The 24,030-nt window shown below is 46.7% G+C and overlaps 2 protein-coding genes and 1 pseudogene across 6 annotated transcripts in view; all 3 read right to left on the minus strand.

Moving 5' to 3' along the window:
- The window catches only part of LOC105496070 (zinc finger DHHC-type palmitoyltransferase 5), a 33,886-nt gene extending 28,075 nt beyond the window's left edge, over window positions 1-5,811 (minus strand). Inside the window, exons 1-2 of one of the 3 annotated variants that reach the window (XM_011766107.3) lie at window positions 5,659-5,811; window positions 682-1,845 (exon numbers count right to left, since the gene is read on the minus strand). In XM_011766107.3, the coding sequence (XP_011764409.2) occupies window positions 682-785 (104 nt within the window). In that variant the 5' untranslated portion in view covers window positions 786-1,845; window positions 5,659-5,811. Of the gene's footprint in view, window positions 1-681; window positions 1,846-5,249; window positions 5,380-5,605 lie in introns of those variants that run through there. The other 2 variants (XM_011766108.3, XM_011766109.3) reach the window with 2 other exon arrangements.
- A 3,448-nt stretch (window positions 5,812-9,259) lies between these two features.
- LOC139357443 (transcription and mRNA export factor ENY2 pseudogene) lies at window positions 9,260-13,354 on the minus strand (annotated as a pseudogene).
- Window positions 13,355-13,480: 126 nt separating this feature from the next.
- LOC105496068 (cleavage factor polyribonucleotide kinase subunit 1) lies at window positions 13,481-18,295 on the minus strand. 3 transcript variants are annotated; one of them, XM_024797378.2, is made up of 5 exons: window positions 17,441-17,853; window positions 17,224-17,293; window positions 16,963-17,080; window positions 15,277-15,904; window positions 13,481-14,581 (listed from the first exon to the last, which is right to left on the minus strand). In XM_024797378.2, the coding sequence occupies exons 4-5, from the start codon at window positions 15,880-15,882 to the stop codon at window positions 13,910-13,912; spliced, it is 1,278 nt and encodes a 425-aa protein (XP_024653146.1). In that variant the 5' UTR covers window positions 15,883-15,904; window positions 16,963-17,080; window positions 17,224-17,293; window positions 17,441-17,853; the 3' UTR covers window positions 13,481-13,909. The 3 variants fall into 3 exon arrangements, with proteins under 3 accessions (XP_024653146.1, XP_011764408.1, XP_011764407.1); XM_011766106.3 differs by lacking the exons at window positions 16,963-17,080; window positions 17,224-17,293; window positions 17,441-17,853 and adding an exon at window positions 17,903-18,295; XM_011766105.3 differs by lacking the exons at window positions 16,963-17,080; window positions 17,224-17,293 and having other exon boundaries at window positions 17,441-17,852.
- Window positions 18,296-24,030: the final 5,735 nt, after the last annotated feature.

The raw sequence follows: 24,030 nt of genomic DNA on the forward strand, positions 1-24,030 counted from the left end.
ATTTAAAAAGCCTTTAGTCAACCAAGCACGGTGGTTCACACCGAGGTAGACAGATCACTTGAGGTCAGGAGTTTGAAACCAGCCTGGCCAATATGGTGAAACCCCATCTCTACTGAAAATACAAAAATTAGTGCAGCATGGTGGTGGGCACTTTTAATCCCAGGTATTCAGGAGGCTGAGGCAGGAGAATCGCTCGAACTCGGGAGGCGGAGGTCGCAGTGAGCTGAGACCACGCCACTGCACTCCAGCCTGAGTGACAGAGCAATGCTGTCTCAAAAAAAAAAAAAAAAAAAGCCTTTAGTCTAGTCTAGTTCTCTTTCTCATAGAATTGACTGCTTAAACTGCTTTAAGCCTCTCTGGTGGTTTCCTCCCACTTCCTTCCTAGTTTAGGATCATCTAATGATGGAGCCGGGTAGAAAAATATGAAGACATCTATGATTCCAAAATAAAGGAGGAAAGGGTAGGTAGAAGATTCGGCAGAATTTCAGTAAAATGTGTAACAAGGCTGAAAGGACAGGCTTTTTCTCACTTTTCTTACATATCTCTGGGATTTGGATTTACCTGTACCAGACACTGAGCCATCTCAGTCACTTGGCTTTGCAAAACTCAAGAGAAAGCATACCTCCTCACTTCCCATGGAGTATCCACCCACCCAAACATCCCTGCTGGGAGAAAACTCACGTAAAGGCAAAGAAGAGTGTTGTAGCTCCCACTAGGAAGATGGCGGCTGCAGAGACCGGGACATACTTGCTGGGTTTGAATCTCTTTCCAGACTCTGCGGGCATGTTGGAGCTCTGATGGGAAATCTGCCCTGCCGCATAGCCCAGGCCCACACAGCGGCAGAACAGACAAGAAAATGGGAGGAGGGAAGCAACAGAAAGGAGTACAAAAGGAAACCAGGGAAACAGAAAACTTTATCACCCTTCCCCCTCCCAAATAAAGCCAAAGGTCAAAAGATCTCAAATGAAGGAAAGCACATGGGAGGGGGAAAGGTGATTCCAAATGATGAATAACCACCTCTCCAGAACAAGGCAGAAGGGAAGATTAAGAAACACAACTTGTACAGTTTAAAAATTGGAGACAAACAGTAGGCTGTACACATGCAAATGGTTGCAGGCGGAAAACATGGACAGTCAGACAGATCAAGATACAGCTCATGGATGGAGGCAGGTCTTCAAAAGAAGGGGAGAATATCAGGGTATGGCAAAAAAAACTTTGGGCAAAGAAAAATTCTTCTGAGGAGATACTATAGTACCTCCACAACTACAGTTCCATAAAATGTGAGCTGCACCTAAAAGAGGCGTGCCCTGTGTTTCTATTTCAATCCAAGAAGGAACCTGAGGCCCCTTCCAACTTTTAAAGAGGAGTTGTGTTTACTGCAGTCTTTGTCTCTTTTAGGTAGTCTTCTCAATGCCACCACTCCCACACCCTGACTTCACCAGGGCTTGTAGTCTGGCAATGGTGGTTTATTTCTCTCTTAATGGCTAAAGCTGGATAACAACTGTTGTAAGTTTGAGTTGTAAATCCTTTTCTTTGAAGGGGAAGGAAAACAGGGCAAGCTTGTCTGTCTTCAATCTCTTGTAATTCTCAAGCCCTTTAAGCGCTCTGTTTCCTACAGAGTTCATGTAAAACTAAAGGGAAACTTAAAATCCTTGAAGCCATGTTCTTCCCAATAGGCAGAATAAGATGAAGAAATGAATTCCACTTGATGACACTTAAAAAGTTTACTGTGGATGAAAACGAAGTTCCAAAGATGTCCCTGTTTCCAGACTAGTCAATGTCTCTTATCTTTCTTCAGTCTTCAGCTTTCCAGATGCAGAGTTCAACCGGGTTATTGTGCCTCACCTGGAGAAAAACAAGTATCTTTATCAGAGAATTCTTTCAGGGTATTTCTTAGACACCAAGGCTAAAATTCCACAGGCTGCTGTTAAAAAGTACTTTCTGAAAGAAAGACTGTTTTCCATTTCACTTACAAGTATGTGGGTAAGAAAGGACTCTGAATTGGGAGGAAAACTGATTCAGAATCCTTTGCTCTGTTCAGACTGGAAGGAGAACATGGCTTAATCTGGTCAAAGGTCATCAAAGGACTAGTTCTTGTAATGGGCCCATCTCACCTGACAGAGATGGTAGTAACAAATACCAAGAATATTAAAACCACAAACAAGGGCACAGCAGTGAAGGGCGGTCCTAGAACAAAGATTTCTCTTTGGACAAGAAGAATGTTTATTGCTATAGTGAAAAAAGAAAAAATTAACCTCAAAATTAGGAAAGCAAGTCTCATTTTCTTTCTCTGTGTGTTTCTCTTGCTCCTCTATGCTTTTTAGTTACAATCCTGAAGAGGCAGAGGCTGATTTTTGGTCTTCTGGAATCACCCATTAGAACACTGGGTAAGAAATGTTCTTGCATAGAAAGGCATGATGCCCTCTATGAGAAACTGAATAAAGCATAGGGTTGGTCCTTTTTTCCCAATTCAACAGTTTATTATTCCTATATTGGCCTAAGGTAATTGAGCCCCACCTGCCCAATATGATTAAGAATAACAATGACTTCTGTTGATGACAGTAACAAACTAACACCAGCATCTTAGGATTTTATAAGATGCTTTTCATCTGGTGATCTCAAAGCACTTTACTCACATTATCTGGTGACGCAGTCCCTTATCCACTCTTTAAAATTGAAGGCTACAGAATGCCTGAGGACATTCCACTGAATCACTTGAGGTTCAGAACCCAAGAGGTCACATGCCCCTTTGGTGACACAAACCCTTTCTACCTTTTCATCCACTACCTGCCCAGCGATGATAACTTGGAATCTGCAAGCCAAAAATTTTAAGTTAGAATTTTAAAAGTAGTTTTATTCCCTTCTCTACTAAAAATACAAAAATTAGCCAGGCAGGCGCCTGTAGTCCCAGCTTACTCAGGAGGCTGAGGCAGGAGAATCACCTGAACCCAGGAGGCAGAGGTTGCAGTGAGCCACTGCACTCCAGCCTGGGCGACACAGCAAGACTGTGTCTCAAAAAAGAAAAAAAGAAAAGAAAAAAAAAAATTCAGAAGATTCAGATAACAAAATATAAATGTGTCCTATAATTTACCGCTTCCTCTCTCACCTGTGGCATGGAAAGCAAAGGTGCCTTCCCTTATGATTCATTTCTTTCTTTAAAATGTGAGTTTCAGAGGGCCAAACAGCAGTATTAGAATACAGTGAGCGCCCAGAAATTCTAAGAAATTGTTATAGTCCTAGAAAACATAAATCCTCTCTAGTCCCTGATTTAATGATTATTTAACTCTCAGTTTCCTACAGGAATCAAAGCCTAACATTTGGAATGTAGGCCTCGGTAACTTTGTTAACAAAAGCAAATTCTTGGTTTGTAGACAATCTGTACTTTGTTTTTTTTAAACAGTTTCCCTCTGTCACCCAGGCTGAAGTGCATGTCACTGCAACCTCCACCTCCCCGATTCAAGCAATTCTCCTGCCTTGGCCTCCTGAGCAGTTGGGATTACAGGAGGGCACCACCACGCCCAGCTAATTTTGTATTTTTAGTAGAGATGGGGGTTTCACCATGTTGCCCAGGCTGGTCTCGAACTCCTGACCTCCAGGTGATCTGCCCACTCACCCAAAGTGCTGGGATTACAGGTGTGAGCCACCCTGCCCAGCCAATATGTACTATTAAAGAAACTTTTCCCTCAAAATCCCAAAGACTAGAAAAGATGGAAAATTACACTAAATTTTATCTAGAGTAGAATATCATTTAGATACTATATATTATTTCATATATTTTCCACAGGAAAAAAGTCACATGGACTAATACTGACATAGCAATACAGAGTCATGAAAGGCCATGCAATTTTGGGAGTATAATACTGGGAATACAAAAGAGATCCACATCTGAGATGCTTGGGGGGGCTACACAATAGAAGGGAAACCATAAAGCCTAAGAATTTACTGCGTATAAATAAAGATGAACCAATTCTTAGCAGAAGGATATGCTGCAGATAGTAGGATGAAACCACAAGGGTGAGCGTGGTTCATCAGAGTCAAGAGTCCGAATCCATACTAGTATCAAAAAAGTAAACAAGAATATGTATGCCGGCCAGGCGCGGTGGCTCATGCCTGTAATCCCAGCACTTTGGGAGGCTGAGGCGGGCAGATCATTTGAGGTCAGGAGTTCGAGACCAGCCTGGCCAACATGCCAAAACCCTGTCTCTACTAAAAATACAAACAAATGAGCAGGGCGTGATGGCGCACGCCTGAAATCCCAGCTACTAGGGAGGCTGAGGCACAAGAATCGCTTGAACCCGGGAGGTGGAGTGAGCCAAGAACGCAGCCACTGCACTCCAGCTTGGGCGACAGAGCCAGACTCCGTCTCAGAAAAAAATAATAATAATAATATGTATGCCATATTGAGGCACAGAGTAAACTATGAAATGGAAATATGTATATGTAAAACAATACAGGATATGTGGTTTGAAGGCTTTAATAAGGTTTAATACAGGTATTTCCTTAAACAGGTGGATACCAGCAGTACCAAGGACAACACAACTATTTTTTGTTGAAATAAGTGGTGTAACAGTAATAGAGTAAATCTAAATACACAGTAATGGAGGTACCATGGAATAATTCACATGTCAAGGTATGGGAGAAAGAGCCAAGAAGTTTAATGTGGGTGTTATCATTATATACCGAGATCGTAAAATACATGGCAATATAATTTTGTAAACATTAAGTTTATAGAAAGGGTGATAATGAGCATTCTGAAGATATTTGATCCAGGACAGAGGAATACTGAGATAAAAGGATGATATGAAAATGTTAGATCAACTTGCTCAAGATGGCATTAACCAGGAAGTGAAGAATCCAAGGCAGAAAAATAGTCTAGAGTATAACATATATGTGACCCTACAACTGCCTTCATAACTTTTAGCAACTTTCTTACTTCTTATTTCAGTGTTTCATTTGGCCAAGTGGGTAAAACACTTTCCACCTCCCTGCCCCAAAAAGAAATTTACATAGGTAAAATATTGACAAACGCATTCGAGTTCCACTTTAAAAAGTACAAAGTACTAAAAGCATGGAGCACTCGGCTGGTGGCGGCAGGAGGAGGACGCGGACGGGTGAGAGAGAACAGGTAACAGAATGAAGCTTGAGCCAAAATAAGTATCAGCAGAGTGGAGCGAGGGAATAGAACCGCAGAGCGGTAAAAGGGAAACAGCCCCCGGTCCCCACCACCGGACGGGGGCAAAGAGAATCACCCGTTCGGGCAGGACTGACGACCGCTGAAACCGAGGAGAAGGAATCCACGGCGGCCAGGCCCACCAAGGTTGAGAGAGCGGGCAGCGGGGACCGCAGAGCCCGAGGGCGCAGGGCCGGGGGCGGAAGGGGCGGCGGCTGGGCGCCAGGCACCGGGGACCGTGGTCTCGAGCTGAGTGGCCGGCTCTAACCCTTTCCGAGCCCTGGTGGCCGTGGATCCCCGGCCTCTACTCGTCGTCCGTTTCCAGGGCCCACGGGTCCCGCCGCGGTTGGAAGACCCGGCCCGGAGGAGAAATGGGGCCTTAACCCCCTCCCCGTCGTCGGTCCCCCTTCCCTAGAGGTCACCCTCCCCTCCCACCTCACTGGTCCGGCACTTCCGGTTCCGCAGGCACCGGTGTCCTCGGCACTCACCCCCGAGCTCGGTGCTCGTCACCACCACCGTCGTTGTCACCGCCGCCTCCCGGCACTGCCGTCCTGCCTCAGAGAAGCAGCGCGCGGCCCCCGCACGCTCCACGCCCGCCCCGCTGCCGCGCGCTCCCGCCAGGCGACGCTCGACTCGGAGCCGGCGCGCGGCCGTTGCCCTCAGTGCCGGGTCTCGAACCCTTCCAGCGTTCCCATTGGTTCCCTGGTCCGGGCTCGCGCGACGTCTCGCGCGGCGCACGTTTGTCTCATTCATGCGGCTCGCGCTGCCGCGCCCACCCCCGCTCACTCTCCCATTCACCCATAGCCCCCACCCCGACTCCGATCTGGGGCGTGCGCGCGAACCCTGGCGACCGGGGCGACCTCGCGTTCTGATTGGCTGCAGCAACACAGCGTCGTACGCACTCGAGGAGACGAGAGCGCGCACGTAAGGCCGTGGGGTTGCGGGGACGACTAAGAGACAGGGATTGGCCTAATGCACAGGAGTCAGGAATGAGGAAATGGCCAGGCGAGTCTTCCCTTCTCCTGCGTCCTGTTGTATTCCCACTGAATCCAAGCAAAAACTCTCGGAAAGAAGAAAAGAATTATGTGTGTGTACTGGAAGTACTCAAAAGCAAGCAGCCACCTTCTCGAATTCAGCAACCCCTCTCCCAGTGAGGTGGTACAGTCCAGACAGGCTTCTAGCGCAGCCAATTACTGACGGAGTTTCGCCGCTTCCTGCTTCAGCCCCTTCGCGGCGGATTGGCCAACCATTTGGCGACTAGGCCTGCCTTTTCTCCTTCCCACCTCCTTTTTTTTTTTTTTTTTTTTCCAGACGGCGAAAACTTTATTTAAAACAATCTTGCGGAGAAATCTTCAGTCCGGCGAGGTCGCTGGTCCAGGCAGAATCCAGGATGATGGAATGCTCTGGGCTTTGGTCCCACATGAAGGGGACGCCCGGACTTGAAGAGCCATTGTAGGGCGAGTCTCCTGCCAAGGGCCGGGGAGGGAGATAAAGAAGAGCAGGCGCCAGCCTTGGAGCCGTAGCGCTAACCGTGAGAGGGAAGCCTAAGGAGCGCGCGACCTGAGGCGGTGGCAGCACGCTCCCGCACCCGGCGTGCGAGCCGGGAGGTGAACTCTCTGAATTCCATTAGTTTCCCACTGCCACAGGTGGAGTGGGCGCCCGCATCCCTCACCTCACCCAATCCGAGAATACAAAGCTGGAAGCAAAAGGTTCTCTAGGTCCCTGGCGAGCTCACTCTGCATAGGTCACAGTGCTACGCTTTGCCCTCATTAGCCCAAGACAGCTGTGAACCCAATAGCAATGCCACGTGTTCTCTCCCCGTTCAGTTCGAGGCTGTTTCTTTTTTGGAAAGCAACTCTGGCTATTACATAATGGCCCCTCAGAAAGGTGTTTCACGAGCCACTTCCCTGAAGCCGAGGCCCCTCACCTGTCTGTAAAATCCTGCCTGTCCTCGGGTTTGGTCTCAAATGTTGCTGGCTTTACTGTGGTTCTGACACTTTAGTATTAGGCAGCAAGGTAAAGGAGAACTACCTTCTCCTGTTTTCTGGAGTCTAGTTCCTTCTCTGACATGGTATATATTATCAATTCTAGTTTATTCTTGTTAACAGCGTCAAACCAGCATTTATTGCAACACACTTGAGAGTTCTTTATAACGACTTTGTATTTTTAAAACTCTTTAGACCTGGCCTGGCGTGGTGGTTCACGCCTGTAATCCCAGCACTTTGGGAGGCCACGGCGGGCGGATCACGAGGTCAGGAGTTCGAGACCACCCTGGCCAACATAGTGAAACTCCGTCTCTACTAAAAATACAAAAATCAGTCGGGCATGGTGGGGGGCGCCTGTAATCCTAGCTACTCGGTAGGCTGAGGCAGGAGAATTGCTTGAACCCAGGAGGCAGAGGTTGCAGTGAACCGAGATCAGACAACTTCACTCCAGGCTGGGACACAGCAAGACTCCGTCTTAAAACAAAACAAAACAAAACAAAAACCTCTTCAGATCATATGAAAGGTAAATTTAAGGCATTATTGAAGATACAATATTGGTATTTCATTTTTGATTTTTTGAGAGGGAGTCTCACGCCGTCACCCAGGCTGGAGTGCAGTGGCACGATCTCAGCTCATGGCAACCTCCTCCTCCCTGGTTCAAGCAATTCTCATGCCTCAGCCTCCCCAGTAGCTGGGATCACAGGTATGCGCCACCACACCCGGCTAATTTTTCTATTTTTAGTAGAGATGGGGTTTCACCATGTTGGCCAGGCTGGTCCAGAACTCCTGACCTCAAATGATCCTCCCACCTTGGCCTCCCAAAGTGTTGGGATTACAGGCGTGAGCCCGGGTGCCTAACCTGATATTGGTATTTTCTACCTGTAAGCCATGTTTCTTTAAGTCAGCTTTCATTTTTCTGTTGCATATTTTTCTTGGATTTTTAGACTTCCTGATTTCCTCCACTTCACAAATTAGGCATTTTTACTTTCAGCTTCCTAAGAACTTGTAAATAGTGGTGTCTCTTGGCTAGACAGTGCTAAATGGAAAAAAAAAAAAAATCAGTCTTCCACCATCCAACTGAACTCAACTCCCCTGGAATACTAGCTTGGATTGGCAAGCTTTCTTAGGTGGATGAGCACTAACAGAGGTATAATCACTATCCCAAAGTTGAAAGACCGAGATTCCACTTGTCCAGTTTTCCTTGGGATCACTCAAGGTATTTCTTGGAAAGAACGTTTAATAGAAGAACGTAAAGTTGAAAGTGCCAGCTACTTCTGAAAAGTATCCAGAGTAAAATCTAGGCTAAAACAGTGGGATATCCAGACCACTCAAACTTCAAATTACTTTAATATGTTTATCGATTAATACCTTACAGGTTTTTGTTTTTCTGAGACAGGGTCTGGCTCTGTCACCCAGCTGGAGTGCAGTGGAGCTATCTCAGCTGACTACAACCTCCCCCTTCCATTCTCAAGCAATCCTCCCACCTCAGCTTCCTGAGTAGCTGTGCCACCATGCTTGGCTAATTTTTTAAGATTTTTGTATAGATGAGGTCTCACTAAATATTGCCCAGGCTGGTCTCGAACTCCTAGACTCAAGTGATCCTCCTACCTCAGCCTCCCAAAGTGCTGAGATTACAGGCATAAGCCACTGCACCCGGCCCTTTACAGTTTTTCTAGCGTAGCTTATCTACACTTTTCCAAATTGTCTTCAGTTGCATTTTCTCATGCCTATAGATGGCAAACCACTGGGTCATTTTTAGTTCAACTCACTAGTAAATAAACATGCAAATAAGGACAAAATGCTGCCCTAGGGTTTAGAAGCAATCAGAGAGGAATGCCCTGCCTTTTAGCACCAAACAAACCAACAACCTCTTTATGTTTGTTTGTTTGTTTTTGTTAAGACAGGGTTTCACTCCTGTCACCCAGGCTGGAGTACAGTGGTGTAATCTAGGATCACTGCAACCTCCATCTCCCAGGCTCAAGTGATTCTCATGCCTCAGCCTCCAGAGTAGCTGGGACTACAGGCACATGCCACCCCACCCAGCTAATTTTTATTTTTTTTTAATTCATGAACTATTTATTAAAATAACACATTTAGGGGAAAAAATCAATACAATGTCTACATCATCAGTGAAAACTATACCATCATACAAAAAAAGATTTTATTTGGAGAAACTTTTCTAATTTATGGCAAGTTTTACTTTCAGAAATAAAACCACAGAACAACACAATCTAATTCAATCTTAATGGCTGGCATGCTGAGCAAGGAATGTTCTTATTCTTTCTAGCTCCTTCTTTACACTGTCAGGTACCAGGGTTCTGCCTTTTGGAGTGATTTCAGCCACCAAGTCATCAACAGTAACGTGTTCGAGTCCTTGTTCTTTAATGACCTCTTTACAGTGTGCCTTCAACTGATCCTTCCAGCCTCATTCAATTAATTTAGCTCTCAGCAACTCTTTGAAGCGTTCTCTTTCTCCAGTTTCTATCAACTTTTGGTTAATCGCTCCTCTCATCTGTGCATCTTTGTTCATCTTGCTAACCACACTCTGGCTGCCCAGACTTAGACCCTCAGTAGCTTGGGCACCTAAGCACACAGAAAGCTAGAACACGCATTTCCCAATTTTTGTGTTTTTAGTAAAGATGGGGTTTCACCATGTTGGCCAGGGTAGTCTCCAGCTGCTGAGCTCAAGTGATATCTGCCTGCCTCAACCTCCCAAAGTGCTGGGATTACAGGTGTGAGTCAGTGCTCCTGGTCAACTTCTTTGTGTTTAAATACTGCTATCTTTCTTCCTGTCCTTGTGAAATGTCTATGTGTTAAAGAGTAGTTCTTACCTTTGTGCTGTGGATCCTACCTCCTTCGCTCCTGCATTTTTTTTGGTGGGGGAGGGGGGGATGGGGTCCTGCTCTGTCACCCAGGCTGGAGTGCAGTGGCACGATCTCAGCTCACTGCAACCTCCGCGTCCCATGGACAATTAATAGCTCAAATTTAACACTGCCAAAAAACTTGACATTTTCTTCCCCCCTCCCTAAGTTTCCCTTGTCCCGCAGGGGACAACTCCCTGAGTTTCCCCAATCTCATGTCTAACCTAGTGTCTCTTGTTAAAAAAAATCTAGGATGCATCCTTGATTCCATCGTTTTCCTCACCACTCCATTAGGAAGTCCTACCTTCAGAATATCCTCTCACCAGCTCTACCTGTACTGCCCTAGTATTTCATCCCCCACCAGTTCTCACATTTACACTCTTACAAAACTCTCCTAATTCCTGTCCTTGCTTCTACACTTGCCCTATAACCCACTCTCTGCAAAGCAGTGATCTTTTCAAAATTTAAAGTAATCAGCCAGGCTAATCCCAGCACTTTGGGAGGCCGAGGTGGATGGATCACTTGAGGTCAGGAGGTCGAGACCAGCCTGGCCAACATGGCGAAACCCCATCTCTATTAAAAATACAAAAATTCGCCAAGCATGGTGGCACATGCTACTCAGCTACTCAGGAGGCTGAGGCAGGAGGATAACTTGAACTCGGGAGGCAGAGGTTGCAGTGCACCGAGGTCATGCCATTGCACTCCAGCCTGGGTGACATAGCAAAACTTAGAAGGAGAGAAGGAAGGTGGGGGAGGGAAGGGAAGGAGAGAGGAGGGGAAGGGAGGGAAGGAAAGGAAGGAATAGGAAGGAAGGGGAAGGAATGATAAGAAAGAAAAAAGAAGGAAAGAGAAGAAAAAGAGAAAGAAAAAGCAGGAAGGAGGGAGAAAGGAAAGGAAAGAAAAAGAAAGAGAGCGAGAAGGAAGGAAGGAAGGAAAGAGGCATGGGAAGGAGGAGATCAGCCAGGCGCGCTGACTCACGCCTGTAATCCCAGCACTTTGGGAGGCCAAGGCGGGTGGGTCACCCGAGGTCGGGAGTTCGAGACAAGCCTGACCAACACGGAGAAACCCCATCTCTACTGAAAATGCAAAATTAGCTGGGCATGGTAGCGTATGCCTGTAATCCCAGTTACTCGGGAGGCTGAGGCAGGAGATTCACTTGAACCTGGGAGGCGGAGGGTGCGGTGAGCCAGATTGCACCATTGCACTCCAGCCTGGGCAACAAGAGTGAAACTCCGTCTCCCTCCTCCAAAAAAAAAAAGAGATCAAATAATTACTCTACTTAACTACCCCTCCCCACTGGTTCCCATTGCTCTTAACAGTAAAATCCATTCTTAAACCAGGCACTGTGGAATGAGCCTGTAGTGCCAGCTACTCAGGAGATTAAGATGGGCGGATCACTTAAGCCCAGAAGTTCAAAGCCAGCTTGGGCAACATAGTGAGACCCCCCATCTCTTTTTTTTTTTCTTTTGGAGATGGAGTTGCGCTCTTGCTGCCTAGGCTGGAGTGCTGTGGCGTGATCTTGGCTCACAGCAACCTCCGCCTTCCAGGTTCAAGTGATTCTCCTGCCTTAGCCTCCCAAGTAGCTCGGATTACAGGCATATGCCACCACGCTAGGCTAATTTTTTGCTTTTTTTTTTTTTTTTTTTTTTTGTATTTTTAGTAGAGACAGGGTTCCACCATGTTGGTCAGGCTGGTCTCGAACTCCTGACCTCAAGTGATCCACCCACCTCAGCCTCCCAAAGTGCTGGGATTGCAGGCATGAGCCCCCACACCTGGCTGAGATCCCTATCTCCTAAAAAGAAAAAAAAAAAAAATCCCTGTTCTTTTTGAGACAGAGTGTCGTTCTGTCACCCAGGCTGGAATGCAGTGATGCAATCTCAGCTTACTGCAACCTCCACCTCTCGGATTCAAGGAATTCTCAGCCTCCCGAGTGGCTGGGGTTAAAGGCGTGGCCACCACCCAGAGCACCTGGGCCAAAAAATCCATTCTTCACCCCGGTTTACAAAAGCCCTACATTATCTGGTCTTTGCTGCCCCCTCCAGCCTCATCTTGTACAGTCTCTCTTGGTTCCACGCTTCAACCACACTGGTTTTTCTCTTCACCAAGCTCACCAAGCTTGTTCCTTTATTAGGGTTTTGCAGTTTTTTTTCACTAGGAAGGTTTTGCCCCAGACTTCACACAGCCATTTGAGTCTTAGTCCAAAATGTATGCTCAGGAAGGGCCTTTCCTGACCACCCAGTCGAAAGTAGCCTCTAGTTACTCTGTCTCATATCCCCCAAATTTAAGTCTCTGCATAGCACTTGCCTTTTTAAATGTGTTTATTCTATAATGTAAGCTCCATAAAACTTTTGTCTATCTTGTTCCCCATCTAGAATGGCTCCTGACAAACAGTAGGTCCTCAGTAAACATTTATGGAAAGAAGGAATGGATGAATGGCATCAGATACTTAAGTAATCCAAGTCCAAACCAGGGACACCAAACAATCATTTGCAAGAGATCGAAAAGAATGGGCTTTCCCAGCTTCTTACCACCTGAAAGCTCAAGTTATACTTTGACTTAGGGCCTAGTTCCAATCAAATAGACAAGAAGGATAGCTGTACTGGAAGGAAAATGAGCTATCTCTGGAAAATGATTAGATATGATGAAATCTCATTCCAAGGTTATCACCAGACTCTAACTCCCCACAGTAAATCCAGCACTGACAGCAGATTTACCATCTATTTACCTAAGCGCAAAGGAAAGGGGAACTATCATAAGAACTCACAGCCAGGGCCAGGCGCGGTGGCTCACGCCTGTAATCCCAGCACTTTGGGGGGTTGAGGTGGGCGGATCACGAGGTCAGGAGATCGAGACCATCCTGGCTAACATGGTGAAACCCCGTCTCTACTAAAAATACAAAACAAAACAAAAAAATTAGCCGGGCACGGTGGCGGACGCTTGTGGTCCCAGCTACTCAGGAGGCTGAGGCAGGAGAATTGCGTGAACCCGGAAGGTGAAGCTTGCAGTGAGCCGACATTGCGCCACTGCACTCCAGCCTGGGCAGCAGAGCAAGCAGAGAGTCTCACACCTGTAATCCCAGCACTTTGGGAGGCCGAGGTTGGCAGATCATGAGGTCAGGAGTTTAAGACCAGCCTGGCCAACATAGTGAAATCCTGTCTCTACTAAAAAATATACAAAAAATTAGCTGGGCGTGGTAGCAGGCACCTGTAACCCCAGCTACTTGGGAGGCTGAGACAGGAGAATTGCTAGAACCCAAGAGGCAGAGGTTGTGAGCCGAGATCGCGCCACTGCACTCCAGCCTGGGTGACAGTGCGAGACTCTGTCACAAAAAAAAAAAAAAAAAAAAACTCACTTGACTCACAGGTAGGTTTCTTGCTTTTCCCCTCCTCTAAGCATTTTAGCAATAAATCATTCCAATGATGTTTCTATAACACTTAGAGGAAAAAAAAATAAATTATACCAACTTCTATGACATGGCAAAAATATTTATTAAAATTATTTTTAAGTTTGAACTTTATTGGAAAGAGTCCCTCTAATTCACACTTTCATCCTAGATAAATGGGTAAGAACCCTATATGGAATATAAAGCATTGATTTTTAAAAACCACAAAGTAGCACAGTGAAAGAAATGCAATTCTCCAGGGTCTTAGAGAATTCAAAGTGGCATCTTAGGTAGTCTAAGCAACCAATTAGAGTCTCATGGTTTTCCTTTTGGTTCCAGATTAGAAGAGTCAGGTTACCACTACCTGTTTTTAGAGGTAGAATATGAACTTCTACTAGTCCACAGTTTACTGGTTAGGTGGCCCCAACAGAGTCTCTTATCTCAGCCCATCTGCCTCTAGGGGTGGCCAAAAGATCTCTATGTCCCAGGCAGCAAGGCTTCCTGCTGATCTCTACTTCAGATCCATGAACCGGATGTCCATGATGAGAAGGAAGTTCTTAGGCAGTGGGCGGGGGGCTGGAGACAGAACAGTAAACACCTGATGCTCCAGGTCCACACTGGTCACCACAATGAAGCCAGCTACACTCGTCTCAGACAGGTTCTCCTCTGTGCCCTCGGCAGTGCTAACACTCAGTAGGTGGTGCACCATATCTCGCCCAGGAGTGACGGGTACTAGCTTGAGCTGATTATCCTCTTGAGACATGCCCAAAGGTAAACAGGAGTCTGGGATGGTGGGTGCCCCAACTTTGTAGATTTTCACATCTGAAAATTTGACATTGAAGGCATGGGGATAGAAACAGCCTCGGAATCCATAAAAATACTCACGGATACGCTCATCCCTACATTCCCGCCGGAAGTCCTTGGAGCGCTCCACCACACCCCCAGATTTAGGGAGCAGCACGGTGCGTACAAAGTGGGGGAGGTCCCGTTTCAGTTCGTTGTACAGTCGTTCTTGATCCAGAACCACAACGACATCCACCTCAAAAGCTGAGGCTGCATGCACCAGAGCCTGGTAACCAGAGCCCTTGACCCAGCCACAGGTGTTAATGACACAGCCACTCACAGATGCCCTTCGGTTCACCTCACACCTTTGGTTGAACACATCTGCTAAACGAGATGTAATCTGCAAAAGAGAGGATCCAGGTAAGAACAAAAAACCCAGACAAACCCATGGCTACTTTGTTCCTCTTTAGAATAAGTGCTTTTAGATATAAGAAAAATGACTTTTTTTTTTTTGGAAATGGAGTCTCACTCTGTTGCCCAGGCTGGAGTGCAGTGATGCGATCTCAGCTCACTGCAACCTCCACCTCCCGGGTTCAAGTGATTCTCCTGCCTCAGCCTCCCGAACAGCTGGGATTACAGGCACTGGCCACCACGCCCGGCTAATTTTTGTATTTTCAGGAGAGATGAGGTTTCGGTTTCACCATGTTGGCCAGGCTGCTCTCCAACTCCTGACCTCAGGTGATCCACCTGCCTCAACCTCCCAGGTTGTGGGATTACAGGCATGAGCCACTGCACCCAGCCTGAAAAACTGACACTTTTAATGGCTGTAGTTTTGACAACATAACATGGATTTAATTTTTATGTTGCTGCTTCTACCTCCTGTATTATGCCGTAAGTAAAAATCTAACAAATTACTAAGAATAGATTCACAGAAATGTTTAACAATCTGAGACTGACTTATATTTGGAACTGCCTTTTCTGAAGTAATGCAGCAGAAATACCAGCTGAGAAAATGCAGTGTAAACTAGTAAACTTCCCCATTTTCCTACCCTGATAGCAACCCTTCCCTCCACTTCACCTTTCTCTGGCTCTGACCTTATTATAAAGCTTGATGTTGGTGCCAGGAGTGGTGGAACCAAAATGATACACCAGAGGGGCCTGGATAGAGAAACCCTCTTCCACGTCTGCAGGTCGCTCAATGTAGAGGGCCCCCATGGTACCAGGGATGGACACAGAACCCTGGCCCACATCCAGCTCCACATAAGTGGGACGGCGGCCCAAACGCACTGCATAGTTGAGCAGAAGGCGACACACTGTAGACTTGCCCACATCAGTGGGGCCCACTACCATCACACGGGGACCTCGCTCTTCTTCCTTTTCCGCTTGCCTCCGCATCTGTTCCAAGGCTGTGTGAGTGTTGAGGTAAAGCAACATAGGAGTGTCCTTGGAGACATAAGCCACCTCAGTGCGGCCGCTCAGTTGCACAGAACAGCCATGCCAAGTGAAAACAGCCACCTTGGCACCAGCATCAAAGGTGAATTTCTTGTTTCGGGTCAGCTCTGTGCCAAAGATCTCTGCCATGCCAGTCAACAACTCCAACTGAACTGACTGAGATGCCTCCACCTCAAAGCGAAGTTCTGTTTCTCGCTCTAGTTCAAATTTAGTGGTTGGCTTCTTGTCATCATTAGCCTCTTCTCCCATCTCTTCTGTGTAGCTGCTGCGCCTAGAACACAAATTAAATATCAGACCCAATTGTAAGTCAGTCCTCTGTTACAAAAACATCCAATGGGGCCAGGTGTGGTGGCTCATGCCTGTAATCCCAGCACTTTGGGAAGCTGAGGTGGCTGGACCACTTGAGGTCGGGAGTTTAAGACTAGCCTGGCCAACATGGTGAACCCCGTCTCTACTAAACATACAAAAAAAAAAAATTAGCCGAGCATGGTGGTGGGTGCCTGTAATCCTAGCTCTTTGGGATGCCAAGGCAGGAGAATCACTTGAACCCAGGTGGCAGAGGTTGCAGAGAGCCGAGATTGCACCACTGCACGCCAGCCTGGGCAACAGAGCAAGACTCCATCTCAAAAAAAAAAAGAAAAGAAAAGAAATCATCCAATGGGCCAGGCACAGTGGCTTAGGCCTGTAATCCCAGCACTTTGGGGCACTGAGTTGGGCAGATCCCCTGAGCTCAAGAGTACAAGACCAGCCTGGGCAACATGGTGAAACCCCATCGCCACAAAAAATGCAAAAATTGGCCAGGCCTGGTGGCTCACGCCAGTAATCCTAGCACTTTGGGAGGCCAAGGCGGGCAGATCACCTGAGGTCACGAGTTCAAGACCCGCTTGGCCAACATGGTGAAATCTCATCTTTACTAAAAAATACTAAAATTAGCCAGGCATGGTGGTGAGTGCCTGTTGTCCAAGCTACTCAGGAGACTGAGTCAGGAGAATCACTTGAACCTGGGAGGTGGAGGTTGCAGGGTTGCAGTGAGGCAAGATCGCACCACTGTACTCCCGCCTGGGCAACAGAGCTAGGCTCTGTCTCAAAACAAAACAAAACAAAAACATACAATGAATGTTTCCCCTTACCTTGCTTTAATTCTCTCCATATTTCTTATCACCATCTGTCTCACTATATACTATGTTTTCCCCGCCTTCCCATCCCAAAATGTAGGACTTGGGCATTTTTGTTTGCTACTGTATACTACTTAGAATAGAGCTTGACAGACTGTAGACACCTCAATACATTGCGTGAATTAATGTCTCAGACATCAGAGAAAAACCATACCTACAGATGGACAGAAGATTTAATTATATCACCCTCCATCACTCTATTGGTAAACTCCAGACTTGAGAAGGTAACAGATGCCCAGACCCCAATCATCTTAGTCAACAGGAAAGGGCGTCTGCAATACGGATGCAAAGCAAAGAACACCGGGTTTGAACTCAGAAAACAGCATAAGCCTCGGCTCTGTAACTACTAGTAGTGTCTTTAGACAATCACTTAACTTCTCTGAACCTTTGAAGCTGTCGACTGGAAAGCACTTACACTTCCTCAAATACAGTGTTGTTCTTGGTGTTTATAGGAATTGTGGGAGGAAAAAAAAGCACTTCGTAAACTAGAAAACGACAAGGAAACGATATGAATTATTTCTGATCCTGGACTGCAGCTCTAGGTTCAGCATTTGTCCCAACCTCCCCAGACACCAAAATCTCCCCGGACCACAAGGAGGCGACAGTTGCGTTCCTGCCCTTTTTTAACTCACCTGCACAGCCAGGAGCCCAACAGGTAAACCCAGAAGGTCCTCCAGTGCAGAACTCAAACCAAACTACAAGCGGTTCTTGCCCAGACCCACGCCGGAAACAAACGCAGTTCCGCACTTGCGCTACGACAGGACACGCGGTCGCACGCTGCCCTTTGGGACGTGTAGTTTGCCGGAACAGCCGAGAGCGGGTGCACTCGCTAAGCCGCTCGGCCTTCTGGGAGTTGTAGTCAAAGGATTGTTTTGAACTTGACGCCAAGGGTGGGAGGGGCGGCGGCCGTCATTATTCGTGAGGCCGGAGGGAGGGGTGAGGAGGCGTGGCGGTTGCGCCCCCGCGCTGGGCAGCGACAGGTCGAGGGACCTGGCTTCGGCAGTGCGCGTCCGCGGCGGGAATCTCGCCCCAGATTTCCTGCTCCCCTGCAGCGCAGGAAAGAGAAGGGAGGCCCGGAAGAGAGGGGGAGTTACTGTCTAGGTCTAGGTCCCGCGACGGCCTGCTTGCCTGGACAAGCCACGAAGCACAAAATCCTGTTTGGGCAGGGGGAAACCTAGGGGTAGGGAAAGCGGAGGAAAGCAGCCCGACAGAGGTTGCACCGAGTAGTTGTCTCCCACCTTACACAGTGCTTGGCACATGGAAGGCATTTCAAAATTTTTTTCTTTAATAAAAGAATAAAAATCCGATGATTTCTTCCAGCTACAAGTCAGTCATTACCCAACAACCTCTCTCCCACTAAACGAGGATTTTTGTTGGCCACTCATTTCCCTCCATAAATCTCTGACAGTTACAGGTCAGTCATTTGCCCCTCAGCCAACAGGTTCCACCACGTCTATAATCCTCTTTTTACTAACTTGGGCTTTGGAATCTTACATTATTTGCTATACTGCTTACATCACTGTGTGACTTTGAGCAAATCACAGGCTTCATCTCTCTGAGATCCTTTTTTGTTTGTTTGTTTTTCTTTTTATTTTTGAGACAGCGTCTCACTCTCTCGCCCAGGCTGGAGTACAGTGCCGCGAACATGGCTCACTGCAGCCTCGACCTCCTGGGCTCAAGCATGACATCGTTTTTTGTCTGCAAAGTGGGGATAATAACAGTGCCCAACCTAAAGTTGTTTTGACGATTGCAGGAATGTGCCTGTAAAGTACTAAGTACGATGTACGATGTCTGTAATACAGAAAAATCTGATGTCAGCTTTTACGTTTTTATTATAGGCTGGGGGGAAGGGACTATAATACCATTCATTCGTGCAATACTTAACATTTTTCAGATCCCTTTCAGGCATCTTCTTTCACAGCCGCCCTGTAAAGTCAGCTTTATTATATCCAATTTCAGATGGGGGAGGAGACTAAGATAGGTGCAGGGATTTGCCCAAACATTAACATAACTGAGTCCAGTTATGATAATAGTAAACATTTAAGCTGGGCGCGGTGGCTCACGCTTGCAATCCCAGCACTTTGGGAGGCCGAGACGGGCGGATCACCTGAGGTCAGGAGCTCGAGACCAGTCTGACCAACATGGTGAAACCCCATCTCTACTAAAAATAGAAAAATTAGCTAGGCGTCGTGGCAGGCGCCTGTAATCCCAGCTACTGGGGAGGCTGAGGCAGGAGAATCGCTTGAACCCGGGAGGCAGAGGTTGCAGTGAACCGAGATCAAGTCACTGCACACCAGCCTAGGCAACAGAGCGAGGCTCTGTCTCAAAAAAACAAACATATTTATATACTTTTATATGCCAGATACTGGTCTATGGACTTTTCAGGTGTAAATTCATTTAATCATCGCCAGAATCCTATGCAGTAGGTACTGTAATTGTCATCTTCACTTTACACGTGAGTACTTTTTTCAGTCCTGCTCACGTAGTTAATTCATATTGAGGAGACTGGGAAGATTTTCTGGTTGGTTCGCCAGAAAGATTTTCTCCTGCTGGTCCTACTTAGCAGCACTCCCCAAGCAGTGCCATCCTCACTTGTCACTTCTGAGTTTTCTTTGATGGTTTGCTTTAATTATTTCATTCATTCAACATGTATGCCTTAGCTTTTTTTTTTTTTTTTTTTGAGATGGAGTTTTGCTCTGTTGCCCAGGCTAGAGTGACGTTGTGCAATTTCAGCTCATTGCAACCTCTGCCTCCTGGGTTCAGGTGATTCTCCTGCCTCAGCCTCCCAAGTAGCTTGGATTACAGGCACGTGTCACCATGCCCAGCTAATTTTTGTATTTTTACTAGAGATGGGGTTTTCACCATCAAGTGATCCGCCCGCCTTGGCCTCCCAAAGTTCTGGGAATACAGGCATGAGCCACCGTGCCCAGCCTATGCATTAGTTTTTCAATTAACTATTGGGTGTCCCCTAATCTTCTCTTCTTTAAAAATTCAGTTCCAGTCTTCCATTTGCAAATTTTCTCCCTGAGTGGGCTTATCCTCGCCTTTTTCCATGCAATCTATCTCCCAGATCTGTTTCTTCGCCTCTACTGTCTCCCTTGAGGCAGTTTCTCCCAGTTACCTGAAAGTCATTTTTATTTGGATATTGTATAACCATCTCAAGCTGAACTTAGGGGAAAAAACCCCTCCCTTCCTTTAGACTGCTCTCCATTTTGCTTCTAAAACACAGAAAGAGTCAGGACACAACATTTAAAGCATCTGTGCTTGACTACACTCTCTTCTCTCACCTTTTTTTAAATTGTTATTTTGAGATGGAGTCTTACTCTATCTCCCAGACTGGATTGCAGTGGTGCAATCTCAGCTCACTGCAACCTCCATCTCCTGGATTCAAGCTGTTCTCCTGCCTCAGCCTCCCAAGTAGCTGAGATTACAGGCTTCCACCACCGCACCTGGCTAGTTTTTCTATTTTTAGTAGAGACAGGGTTTCACCATGTTGGTCAGGCTGGTCTCAAACTCCTGACCTCAGGTGATCCACCTACCTCGGTCTCCCAAAGTGTTGGGATTACAGGCATGAGCCACAGCACCCAGCTCTTTTCTCAGTTTGAATCTTTCACCAAGCACTCCTGCCATCTCCACCCCACCCCCAAACAATACTGTCATCATATGTTCTTATTCTCCTCTCCAGCTAGATCCTTGATCATTTTCTTTTTGCTTCCAAACTTTCTTTCTCTCTCCCTTCCTCCCTTCCTCCCTTCCTCTCTGTCTCTCTGTCTCTCTGTCTCTCTTTCTCTCTTTCTGAGACATAATTTCGCTCTTGTTGCCCAGGCTGGAGTGAAGTGGCATGATCTCGGCTCACTGCAGCCTGCACCTCACGGGTTCAAGCAATTCTCCCGCCTCATTCCCTCCCAAGGAGCTGAGATTACAGGCATCCGCCACCATGCCCAGCTAATTTTTGTACTTTTAGTAGAGAAGGGGTTTTGTCATGTTAGCCACGATGGTATTGAACTCCTGACCTAAGGTGATCTACCCGCCTCAGCCTCCCAAAGTGCTGGGATTACAGGCATGAGCCACTGTGCCCAGCCTGCTTCCAAACTTTCAATCTGAGCTGGGCCCAGTGGCTCACGCCTGTAATCCCAGCACCTCAGGAGGCCAGGGTGGGTGGATCACTTGAAGTCAGGAGTTTGAGACCGGCATGACCAATATGGCGAAATCCCATCTCTACTAAAAACACAAAAATTAGCCAGGCATGGTGGCGCGTGCCTGTAATCCCAGCTACTCAGGAAGGTGAGGTGGGAGAATCACTTGAACCCAGGAGGTGGAGGTTGCAGTGATTCGCAATCACGCCATTGCACTCCAGCCTGGGAAACAGAGCGAGCTTCCATTTCAGAAAACAAACAAAACAAAATAACTTTCGATCCATGCCCTGAAAACTAACCATCTGCCTTTTCCCACTTCTCATTGTTCTCCTCAACAATTGCTTTTCAAATTCTTTTTCTACTTTTATTTCCCTTCTCTTCTGTTGCCCAAACAAGAGCACTTCTCTATTCTTTCTTTACCTAGCTTTTTCTCTCAATTCCAAATCTCTGGTACTATCCCTCAAGACACCCACGTTGTCTTTTCAGAATTTACTTTAAACCCCAGAATCTTACCTGATTAAATATTTAGAATTTCTTTTTATTTTCATGCTCAACTAGCAATGTCTCCCACTACCCATATTTCCCTGCCTTAACTTTTTTTCCCCTCTTTACGTGTGAGAAGAAAAACAAACCACCCACAAGCACTGCTTTCTAGACATCCCTATCTTTGTCGTACTTCATTTGCTAAATGCTAGCCTCTGTTAGAAATCAGGGTTTTTGTCTTAGGGGATATGTTCTGTGGTCTCGAACTCCTGACTTCAGGTGATTCGCCCGCCTCGGCCTTCCAAAGTGCTGGGATTACAAGATGTGAGCCACTGCACCCAGCCAAGAATGCTGGGGTTTTTTGTTTGTTTTTGTTTTTGTTTTGTTTTTTTTGAAACAGAGTCTCACTGTCACCAGGCTGGCTTGGAGCACAGTGGCGCGATCTCAACTCACTTCAACCTCCAACTTCCTGTTCAAGCGGTTCTCCTGCCTCAGGCTCTCGAGTAGCTGGGATTACAGGCACGTGCCGCCACGTCCAGCTAATTTTTGTATTTTTATTAGGGAAGGGGTTTCACCATGTTGGCCAGGATGGTCTCGATCTCCTGACCTAGTGATCCTCCTGCCTCAGTCTCCCAAAGTGCTGGGATTACAGCCGTGAACTACTGTACCTGGCAAGAATGCTGTTTTGTTTTTGTTTTTGTTTTTGTTTTTTTTGAGACGGAGTCTTGCTTTGTCGCCCAGGTTGGAGGGAAGTGGCGCCATCTCAGCTCACTGCAAGCTCCGCCTCCAGGGTTCACGCCATTCTCCTGCCTCAGCCTCCGAGTAGCTGGGACTACAGGCACTCACCACCACGCTCGGCTAATTTTTTGTATTTTTAGTAGAGACGGGTTTCACCGTGTTAGCCAGGATGGTCTCGATCTCCTGACCTTGTGATCCGCCCGCCTCGGCCTCCCAAAGTGCTGGGATTACAGGTGTGAGTCACCGCACCCAGCGAGAATGCTGTTTTGAAATGACACTAGGGTTTACTGCCTATCATGTGCCAGGCACTTTTCAGGCATTTAAATGTTTTTTGTTTGTTTGTTTGTTTTTTTTTTTTTTTTTTTTTGAGACGGAGTCTTGCTCGGTAGCCCGGGCTGGAGTGCAGTGGCCGGATCTCAGCTCACTGCAAGCTCCGCCTCCCGGGTTTACGCCATTCTCCTGCCTCAGCCTCCGGAGTAGCTGGGACTACAGGCGCCCGCCACCTCGCCCGGCTAGTTTTTTGTATTTTTAGTAGAGACGGGGTTTCACGGTGTTAGCCAGGATGGTCTCGATCTCCTGACCTCGTGATCCGCCCGTCTCGGCCTCCCAAAGTGCTGGGATTACAGGCTTGAGCCACCGCGCCCGGCCGCATTTAAATGTTATATCACTTTAGTTTACATCTCCATGAGGTAAATATTATTAACTTCATTTAGCAGAAGAGTAAGACTAAGGCACAAAGAGTATCAGTAATTTGCCTAGTGGCTCCTGCCGAGTAATTGGCACAGCTAAGATTCTAATTCAGTCTCTTTGAAGCCAAAGCCAGACACTTGGTTCATGTCTGAAGATGCAACTCAACCACTCTGTTAATCAGGGTTCTCTAGAGGGACAGAATTAATGGGATAGATGTATACATAAGTCGGAGTTATTACAGAATATTGACTCACATGATCACAAGGTACGGTCCCACAGTAGGCTGTCTGCAAGCTGAGGAGCAAGGAAGCCAGTCCGAATCCCAAAGTTGAAGACCTTGGAGTTCGATGTTCGAGGGCAAGAAGTGTCCAGCATGGGAGAAAGATGTAGGCTCAGAGGCTAAACCAGTCTGGTCTTTCCACATTCTTCTATCTGCTTTTATTCTGGCTCAGTTGATTAGATCGTGCCCACCCAGATTGAGGATGGGTCTGCCTTTCCCAGTCCATTGACTCAAATGTTAATCACCTTTGGCAATACCCTCACAGACACACCCAGGAACAATTCTTTGCATCTTTCAATCCAATCAAGTTGACAATATTAACCATCACAAGTCCACCCGTTGTCAACTTGAACCCATACATGTCTCCTGAAATCATACATAATCTTCAAATAAAGACAATAATAAGGTCATAATTACGCTTAACATAATACAGCTATCCTTCGTACAACCGGAAACACACCAATCCCCAACCCAAATGCTATTACATAGAGGTAACAACACTTAAATGCTGATATCAAGTCAGTAAGTCTTATGTCACATGATAAAGGCAAAAGAAAGGAAATAAAATGAAGATATTTTCTTAGTACAAGTGTATATATGCACAAACATGTTCCTAACAAAAGGAGGAGGCAATACTCATGACAATTACAGTCTTCATTTCTGCAACTGGTCACGTGGTCATAGCTCGTATTGATGACTACTTTCTTTGACTACCCATTCTGTATTCCGTTTGCCTTCAGCTAGCACCTCAGCAGATTATGTTTTTTTAACCTGGTGGAGTGACCCAAACCTTGATTCCTGAAGGGTCTGGGCTGTTTGTAATCCTGCCTGGATTGGGCTGTTGTAGTTTCCCATTGACCTTAATCACAGGGCATGGTAATATTAAGAGACACCC

This window comes from Macaca nemestrina, chromosome 12 (genome assembly GCF_043159975.1).
Source record: "Macaca nemestrina isolate mMacNem1 chromosome 12, mMacNem.hap1, whole genome shotgun sequence".
NCBI lineage: Eukaryota > Metazoa > Chordata > Mammalia > Primates > Cercopithecidae > Macaca > Macaca nemestrina.

Coding starts and splice junctions, on each gene's coding strand:
- LOC105496068 (XM_011766106.3), bottom strand. CDS start 15,882: ATGGGAGAAGAGGCTAATGATGACAAGAAGCCAACCACTAAATTTGAA. Junction 14,582..15,276: donor ACATCAAGCTTTATAATAAG/GTCAGAGCCAGA, acceptor TCTCTTTTGCAG/ATTACATCTCGTTTAGCAGA.